The sequence below is a fragment of the Chiloscyllium plagiosum genome, unplaced genomic scaffold (genome assembly GCF_037043375.1).
Source record: "Chiloscyllium plagiosum isolate Xiang-an unplaced genomic scaffold, Cpla_swu_hap1 HiC_scaffold_25, whole genome shotgun sequence".
In the NCBI taxonomy this organism is placed as follows: Eukaryota; Metazoa; Chordata; class Chondrichthyes; order Orectolobiformes; family Hemiscylliidae; genus Chiloscyllium; species Chiloscyllium plagiosum.
The window spans coordinates 52265795-52275806 of NW_028270163.1; the positions used below are offsets into that span (position 1 = coordinate 52265795).

The following is a 10012-nucleotide window of genomic DNA, read 5'->3' on the forward strand; positions in this document are numbered from 1 at the left end:
GTTCAGATACAGCATGATAAAGATATGGAATCAAATCACAGATCAGAAATAATCTAATTGAATGGCAACATAGCAAGAAGGGGTTAATGGCATTTTAGAAAAAAAAACAAGTGTTAATAAGCTGACTGCCCATTCAAAGTGCAATTTTGTTGAGTTTTAAGACCACTGAAGAATGTAACACCGAGCATTTAATTCACTTTTTAGTTTTTGACACAAGTTAATTTACAAGTATCATTGACAGATGGGCAGTCTAGGCCTATATCATTAACCAAAACATTTGTCAAAACAGCTTTTGAACACTTACCACATCCATAAGCAGGTACAAAATAAGAGAAACGACATTAATCGATCAGTACTTACCTCAAACACTTGTAACCAAAAATTTGATTTGAAGTGATGAGGCGTATGGCACATTATGGCAATTTAAAGCAACTATTTTTGCTTGTTATAAAGCAAATTATCAATACCCTAATGGCTGTATTTTCATTTCAAACTTCCTTTAGAAAAACTGAGAGATTTACAAATAATGATACTGAATCAAGATGATTGTGCTTAAAATAATGTAGGTTTTTAAAGGAAGGCAAAAGTGTATTAACATTTCCAAGACTATTCTAAAGATCTGGGGCATTGCAATTAAAGTAAAGGCTGTTAGAGGTGTGACAGAAAGCTTATGGACAAAGTAATGAAATGTCAAAGGTCAACAGATCACATTGGAGACTTAACTGGAGAGGGTTACTTACATGTAGATAACAATGAGTTTAAACTTCAGATGTACTTAATTATTTTAACGTGTTGGTGCTGAAATGTAATGTTCAAGGAAACTTGTAATAGCTATTTAAAACACAACTGAGGAGAGGTCCTAAGTTGAGTTCTGAGTGGACTGTTTGTGAAGCAGATATGAAAATGTGTTGCTGGAAAAGCGCAGCAGGTCAGGCAGCATCCAAGGAGCAGGAGAATCGACGTTTCGGGCATGAGCCCTTCTTCAGGAATCTGAAGAAGGGCTCTTGCCCGAAACGTCGATTCTCCTGCTCCTTGGATGCTGCCTGACCTGCTGCGCTTTTCCAGCAACACATTTTCAGCTCTGATCTCCAGCATCTGCAGTCCTCACTTTCTCCTGTGAAGCAGATATGCCAGGGATGGGAACATTAAACAAGTTTTTCTTGAGATGATGATAACAGGGATGTGGGTTTCAACATGAAAAAGAGAGAAAATGAGAACTGCAGATGCTGGAGAGTCAGAGTTGAAAAGTGTGGCCCTGGAAAAGCATGCCAGATCAGACAGCATCCAAGGAGCAGCAGAGTCGACATTTCGGGAATAAGATCTTCATCATTATGGTTGGGTCATCAGGAAAGGCTTATGCCCAAAACGTCGACTCTCCTGCTCCTTGGATGCTGCCTGACCAGCTGTGATTTTCAAGCACCACAATTTTCTACTCTTTCAACTTGAACAGTCAGGCAATATTCTAGAGGCAGAATGCTCAATTTTTCCTGATTGCCCCACTGAGGGAGAGGAAAGTTAGCCTGGGATTAATTACAGTCTGAATGGTGAATGCCACATGCGGCCATGTGAAGCATGTAAGAAGGTCAAAAGAGCTGAAGCCGCGATCATCACCAATGGCAAGAACTAGAACCCAAAAGAGGTACTGGCATGCAGAAGGGGAGGGGTATCCATAACCTAAATATACAGACCCTTATTAAAATCGTTGGGCTTGTCAAAATTAATCAAACATTATTTTCCGAAGTAATTGTAGTACATGACTACATCACCCAAAATAATGGTTGGGTCAGAAGATCTAGGTTCAAATCCCATCTCTCAATGCAATGGAGGTGTGCCATAATAGTTTGATTAAAACATAAAATGACAGTTGGTGTCAATTTGATTCTCAGGGAGAAATTACATCCTTACAACACAAGATTGCTTTATAAATCATGATGTAATTTTTTAACAGTTTGCCATTTGTAAATTTTGCTGTACTATAAAAGCAAAATTCTGTGAAAATATGATCCAATGTTTCTTTTAAGAATCAAAACTTGTTTAACCTTCCCAATAACCTCTCTTCCCATTCCCCAACTCCCTTCCCAGCCTGTCCCCCTCCCTTCCATTCTTCCCATCGATCCTTCCTTCCAGCTACCAACCGGATTCATTCTGCCAATCAGGTTGAATCCTCTACCTATGTTCACCTGTCCATACCTCACCACCCTGCGTGGGCACCCTCCCCCCACACCCACCCCCAGTCCTGAAGAAGGGGTACACCCAAAAAGTTGATTTCTCCACCTCCTGATGCTGTCTGGCTTCCTGTTTTCTTCCAGCCTCCTGCTTGTCTACCTTGGATTCCAGCTTCCGCGGTTTCTTTGTCTCTAACCTTTCTGAACAGCAAGGAAGCTAAATCTCAGCAATATTATTAATAAATAGAGATAATATTTGAAAATAAACTTGTCTTCAAATTTACAAACAATCTGAACACAATTCTGAAAAGAGAAATATTTTGCGTAATCTATCAATTATTTTCCAAAGTATAGGACTTTTTAACCCTCCAAACAATTTAAAATCACAGTTGTAAAAGTTACAAAATCTTATATAAACATACAGAGTACATCTGTGTTTCGCTTATTTCATCTAACAAGGTTCATGGCTAACTTGAAAAAACTATTAAACTGTCCTGATAACTGGATCTTGACTTAAAACCGGTTTCTTTACAGGCAAAACAAAATAATTAATAATCAAGACTGAGTTATTGCTGGAGTTTTCCATTATTTTGTTTCAAGTTCCTAGTTTTATATTTTCATTATTTTCCTGTTTTTCTCATTTTAAATTAACTGAAAAGAAACAGATTTACTTTAAAATTGAAAAATACATACCTCTGCACCAGTTTTAAAAGTTGTTTCCCTGATGTCAAAAGCAATTGAGCTGTCAAGTTGTCACCGAGGTTCATCCCCATCAAGCCCATAACCAACTCATTAAACAGCTTGTGTGTAGAGTTTAGTCACATCCCAACCATTCAACAACACTTCAACAAACTACTTACCCTGCGCGATTAACTAATGCAACTCTGGATCATCATGATAGTTTAAGTTAGATTACATTTCCTAATAGTTAAGTCGCATTTCGTAAATGTCATTTCATGGCAACTGTTGCATGCACGGATGCAGAAAGAGTTTGATGAATTTTGCATATGTAATTACCTGGCTAAGTGAGGTCTCCAAACAATACAACCAAACATGTCATGCAGGTGTCATCGAACAATATACATTCTTTAACAAAAAAAAGGACGGGAGTTTGGCGTTGCTGGAAGCATTACCTGGAGTACTGCTGTAAGTGCTGTGACTCCTGAAGCTGCTCTCTGTGCAATAACTAGCATCGTCGTCCTCATCCTCCTCTTCCTCCTCCTCGGTGGCCTGGTGATAATCCGAATCTTGCTCGTCCTCGTTCTCCCGCTCGTCCTCGTCGTCATCGTCGTCTTCCTCGGACACCAGACTCTCATCTTCCTCCTCACTCTCGTGGTCGTCGTAGATGACTTTGTTGACGGTCAGCCTGCGGGAGCGGCTGCCTTGTCGTTGCTGCTGAGCCGCGGCCTTGGCCCTGCCCCGGTTCCCCGCCTTGCCGCCTCTCGAGGTCCGGCTCCCTCTACCGCCAGCTTCGACGTGATTCAGCCGCCGGTCGGCCCCTCTGCCTCTGCCGACCCCGGTGGCCCGGTACCTCAGGCTGCCGGCCGGTCCCCCGCCACCTCCCGCCGGCGAAGCATCGAGTGTCTTGGGCGGCCTACCTCTCCTTCCTCTCATGGTGATTCCCCCCCACCCCCTCCAGCTCCGCCTCACTTTATTTTAACCCCCCCTTTGCCTCCTTCACCTTCCCCTCAAAACCACTTTAACCCTCCCACCCCAAAGGGGCGAAGAAAGATTTGAATTTATTATTATTATTTTCAGAGACTCTCTTTCCCGCGTCCCTTTTCCGCAGATGCCGAGCGGGAGGCGCCGAGCCTCGAGCTGTTTATTGTTATTTTGTTTTTCCTTTTTTACCCCCCCTCTCTCTATTCCCCCTCCTCCTCCTTCTCGTCCGTCGCCTCCTGCTTCACTCCAACCTTCCGGCATCCATGTTGTATTCGGGGATCGCCGCCATTTTTGTCAACCAGTCAACTGGTCACGTGACCGCCCCCCCCTTCATCACAGCCAGCACCTCGCGCGCGCCGCCTCCCGGGACCTGGCACGAGCAGCAACCCCGGAACTCTGGCCCTTCACACATCACAAACACACAACCTCAGCCAGCAAAACAGAGCCAGCAAATTTTTGTTTCATGGAATTTTTCGAAACATCAATTTGTAAAATGCGAAAGCAACTCTATATATATATATATATATATATATGCACACTGACATATTTGTTAAATGAGGAACAAAATATAAACAGAAGATACAAGAAAAGCAATGCAATGTTTTATATATTGCATATTTTATAAAGCTGTAAATTAGAACATAGAAAAGTACAGCACAGAACAGGCCCTTTGGCCCACGATGTTGTGCCCAGATTTAATCCTAATGTCAAATATAGTAACAAAACCTACGCACCCCTCAACTCACTGCTATCCATGTGCATGTTCAGCAGTCGCTTAAATGTCCCCAATGACTCTGCTTCCACCACCAAAGCTGGCAACACATTCCATGCATTCACAACTCTGCGTAAAGAACCTACCTCTGACATGTCCTTTATACCTTCCTCCTAATGTCTTCAAAGATATTAATTGAAAGAAAAACTTATCAGCAAAAAGTGAAACAAAATACAAAAGCAATGTTTTACATACTCGAATGTGGTGCAGAATAAAGTCAACAGGAGGGGTTCAATCCCAATTCTGGAGATTATGGAGACCTGACTTGTGGGGCAGTCACTCTCAAGCTTCCATGAAACAATTCTCTTTATTGGATAGGGAGTCCAGAACTAGAGGGCATAGGTTTAGGGTTAGATGGGAAAAATTTAAAAGGGACCTAAGGGGCAACTTTCTCACACAGAGGGTGGTATGTGTGTGGAATGAGCTGCCAGAGGAAGTGCTGGAGGCTGGAACAATTACAACATTTAAAAGGCATACGGATGGATATATGAATAGGAAGGGTTTGGAAGGATATTGGCCAATTGCCGGCAAATGGGACTAGATTAGGTTAGGATATATGGTTGGCATAGACCAGTTGAAGAAGGGCTAATGCCCGAAACGTCGATTCTCCTGTTCCCTAGATGCTGCCTGACCTGCTGCGCTTTTCCAGCAACACATTTCCATCATAGACCAGTTGAATCAAATGGTCTGTTTCCACACTGTATATCTCTATGACACTATGACCCTAGATGTCAGTGGTCCTTTGTGAATTTTGGCTCCATACTTTACCATGAAGTAAAGGGACGCAGAAGTAGATGTTCAACCATAATCTTTAATTGAACATTGGAGCTATAAATACCTACAAACTTGTAGAATGTAAAAGAAAATATACATAAGCAAAAACTCAAAAACAAATGCAACATTTTATCTAACATTTTTCAAATTTGTAAAAAGTGAAAGAAAATATATATAAACTAAACCTCATAAAATAGAACAAAAACAAGGTTTTCTATAGCTAAGGGATTTTTAAGCAAAACAAAAATACTGCAATGTTCATGTTATAGATCTAACAGATTTGTAAAAAGTGAAAGAAAAAAATTATTATAAAAGCAAAATACTGCAGATTCTGGTAGTTAGATTCAACTTGAACGTTAACTCTGCTTTTCTGTCCATACATGCCACCAGACCTGCTGAATATATTCAGCGTTTTCTGTTTTCATTGGTGCAATGTTTTATATTTAACTAGTAAAATAATTTTAAAGAAGTTTTATGAAGGGATACCTGCAAATTTAAATAAATTAAAAACTTGTAAAATCTAATGTTATATATTTAACACATTGTAAAATGCAAACAAAATAAATGTAATTTTGTCGTTTAACATAAACTGTTGGAATGCAAAATAAAAATTGCAAAGTTGTGTATTTAACAAAACCTTGTAAATGTCCAAAATGCAGTTACTTATATATGTATTATCAACAATACCTGACAAAATTCATCAAAATAAAAGCCAAGAGATTGACTGTGGATATGATTGAGATTTATATGAGAGGCAGAGAGTATGCAGGAACTGTCCCCTGGAGGGAGGGATCAATGACCAAGGAGCAAAGATTTGAGCTAAGGGGCAGTAGATTTAGAAGCGATGTCAGGAAGATTTTTTCTCACACAGAGAACGGTGGGAATGTAGAACTCACTGTCTGTCAATGTGGTAGAGGTGGAAACTATTAACACTTAAGAAGTATTTAGGTATGCATTTGCAATGGCAAGCATGCAACGCTATGGGCCGTGTGCTGAAAAGTGGGATTACAATAGTTAGGTGATTGTTTTTGACGGACACAGTTAAGATGTGCCGAATATCTTTGTTTTGTGCTGTAGACTCTCCAAGTGTGACAACGCCGTTGCTTATATCACATATTTTAAAATAAAATGCAAAAGAAATTAGTTTTTCGTGCAATGAAACAACGTTTTACTATTTTTTTTCTGAATGTCTGGGAGTTTGTTTTTGCAAATTGCGTGCTGGGCTGGATTCTAAAACAATTTGGTGAGGTGAAAGAAAAACTTTGCATTAAACCCCACCGTGTAAAAGCAACGGAAACTTGTCTTTTCTGCAACAAACGCGAGAGGATGTTTGCTTTCCACTATTGGTTACTCTTTTTAATCTCCAGCCGGATAAAACAGGGCAGGAAAGCAGAGCATTTCCGCCGATCGGTTGCAAAATTTGAGCCCAAAGTGCGGTGCATCCTGTTGAGCCCAACTTTTACACCCCCTCCCCCTTTATTCCCAAGTGGGTGACAGTCAAAAGGGTCGCAAAGGCGGCGGGGGGGGTGGCGTAACAAGGGGTTTTGGAGCTTGGCGGCAGCAGCCTATGGCCAATTAGCATTCTCATAACACACCGTCCTCCACCGACAGCCAATGAAAAGGACCCTTACAGTGAAACAAACGAAGCAAGAAATTCCGCAAAGCGAAAGCGTTTCGGCGCAGAGTTTGTCTGTGTCCTTTGTTTTCCTCGCTCTGCACAATTCGATCATTATCTTGCAACCCTTGAGGGAACAGGTTTTCTCCTAATGCCTTCCTCCCCAACTCGAAATCCCTGCACCCTCCAAAGTATAGCTCAGCTATGAGTGGACAAAAGGCTTTCAACATTAAATATTAATTCTACGTCTCTCTTCACACTTACTGACGCAACTGCTGAGTTTTTTCCCCCAGCATTTTATATTTTTGCTTCAGCCCCAGGTCTTGCTTTTTTTGAAGTAAAAACTTTATGCTCATATCTGCCTGCTAATGTGAATGTCAAGTTAAGCCTCACTCATCTTTCTCTGAGTACACAGTTCGCTGATACTCCGTGTTTAGACTCACACGTAGAAAGAGATATTTTGGAACTGTACCGAACAAGGACCATAAGTCGTCGGAGAAGATATAAGACAGAAACCAATTAAACTGGAAGTTAACTCGACCAGTTCGTGCCTGGTTTTGCACTATCACCTGTTCAGTCCACCACTCATTGCTATTGTCTTTTGCCACAACCCCACAAATGTGCAATGGAATTAAGGAAGGAAAAGAAAAACACCTTTCTGCTAATAAGAAAGCAAATGAATAGTCCAGTCCTCAACTTTATAACACTCAACTTGACAACATATGTTCTATGGATTTAATACAAAGTGCAGGATGCATTTCACTTTTTCCTATAAATTTAGGAGACCTGCATTTTACAATTTTTCATGATTGTCTACAAGTATGATATGAACTATGATGTTTTGATTCATTTGTATCATTAAAATTGTGCACTTGCCGTCATGATAATTTTTAAAAACAAAGCCATTATATGTTACAATTGGGGGACATACAAAGCTGCATTAGAGTGATGCTGGAAAAGCACAGCAGGTCATGCAGCATCTGAAGAGCAGGAGAATTGACGTTTCGGGCATAGCAGATAAGGCTAAAGGGAGAGGTTGAATAGGCTAAGGCTGTTTTCCCTGGAGCATCGGAGGCTGAGGGGTGACCTTTTAGAGGTTTATAAAATCACGAGGGGCATGGATAGGATTAATAGACAAAGTCTTTTCTCTGGGGTCGGGAAGTCCAGAGCTAGAGGGCATAGGTTTAAGGTGAGAGGGGAAAGATATAAAAGAGACCTACAGGGCAACTTTTTCACATTCTCTGTGTATAGAATGAGCTGCCAGAGGAAGTGGTGGAGGCTGATACAATTGCAACATCTAAGAGGCATTTGGATGGGTATATGTATAGGAAGGGTTTGGAGGGATATGGGCTGGGTGCTGGCAGGTGGGACTAGATTGGGTTGGGATATCTGGTCAGCATGGACGGGTTGGACTGAAGGGTCTGTTTCCATGCTGTACATCTCTATGAATCTATGACAGTGTTAACATGTGGCACACACATGACAGTAATTTGCTCACTCACTCAGTTTGCTTCAGAAACCTGACTTCATTAGAGCCATAGTCCAGACATGAATGAAAAATTTGATGTGAGGTATAAGTGACTGCTATTGACAGCTTGGCAGCATTTAATGAAGTGTGACATAATAGTACTCTTGTAAAATTGGAGTCAATTGAAATTGGTGAGAAATTCAATACAGGTTGGAGCCTTACTGAGCAAATTGGGAGGTGGTCAACCATCTCAGCCCCGAGACATCTCCATAAGCGTACTGCAGGTAATCTTCTCAGGCCCAATCAGTGCTTCATCAATAACGTTTCCTGTATCATAAGGACAAGAATGGAGATGTTCGCTGATGAATGCACAACATCCAGCACCATTTACAGCTCAGATACTGAAGCAGTATGGCCTTCATCGATCTGAAAGACTTTTGACACAGTCAATCAGGTACAGGTATGGAAGACCTTGTCAAAGGCCAGCTGTCCAGAGGAATTCATCAACATCCTCCATCTCCTCCATAACAAGATATCACGAACTGTCCTTGCTGATAGTAATATAACAGAATCACTTGAGGTTAAGACAAGTATCATCCATCTTCTCCATCTTCATCACCACCATTCTTTATCTTGTAGAGAACAAGCTTCCCGGTAGTGTGGACATAATCTACAGGATGGAGGAAAAACATTTCAACCTCAACTGATTGAAATCCAGGAAGAAAATTACACCCACCTTGCTTGTGGAATTTCAGTATATGGAATGCAATGTCATCTCTTCTCTCTCGGGAGAGAATCTTCTCACCTTACTTAAAGCATTTGTGGGAGAGTACCAAAGAATTAGTCTCAGCCTCAGCTTCAAGAAGACTCAAATGTTTACCAATCCATCCCTAGTCAACTTCCAGTTCATCTCTACATTAAGATCAACAGAGAAATTTTCCCAACATGGAACAATTCCTTTACCAGGGAAGTTACTTCTTATCTAGGGCTGATACCAATGCAGTGATTCAACATTGCATCCAGTCTGTGAACACTGCCTTCGGATGCCGAAGGATGAGGCCATTTGACAACTGTAACATCTGTGCAGATACCAAGACCCTTGTGTAAATGGCAGTCATCCTTCCTATTCTTCTAAATGGCTTTGAAGCTTAGATTATATATAGACACCACTCAAATCTTTTGAGAAGTACCATCTTCTATTTGAGACTGTTTGAGACAGATTCTTTGAATCATTTGGGAGGACATGTGTCTCAACATCAGTGTCCTTGAAGCAGCCAATAGCACCAGCATTGAGGCCACAATCATTCAAAGCCAATTCCACTGAGCTGGCCACATGCTTAGGATGTGGATAGGCACAGGAAGCATCAGGGAGTGCAGAAGTCGACGTTTAAATTTTGTGTGTATCACTTCTTCAGAAATGTTGACTTCTGCACCCCCTGATGCTGTGTTCTTCCAGCCTCCTGATGCTGCCTGGCTTGCTGTGTTCTTCCAGTCTCCTACCTTCTACTTTGGATTCCAGCACTTGCTGAGGATGCCTGAGATCCAACTAAATCATC

General features: G+C 41.3%; 1 protein-coding gene across 4 annotated transcripts in view; it reads right to left on the reverse strand.

Moving 5' to 3' along the window:
• Positions 1-3779, reverse strand: part of bptf (bromodomain PHD finger transcription factor) — a 147047-nt gene extending 143268 nt beyond the window's left edge. For all 4 annotated transcript variants that reach the window (XM_043715050.2, XM_043715048.2, XM_088000732.1 and 1 more), the window contains exon 1: positions 3299-3779. In XM_043715050.2, coding sequence (XP_043570985.2) covers positions 3299-3779 — 481 coding nt within the window. The remainder of the gene's footprint in view (positions 1-3298) is intronic.
• Between the last annotated feature and the right edge of the window lie 6233 nt (positions 3780-10012).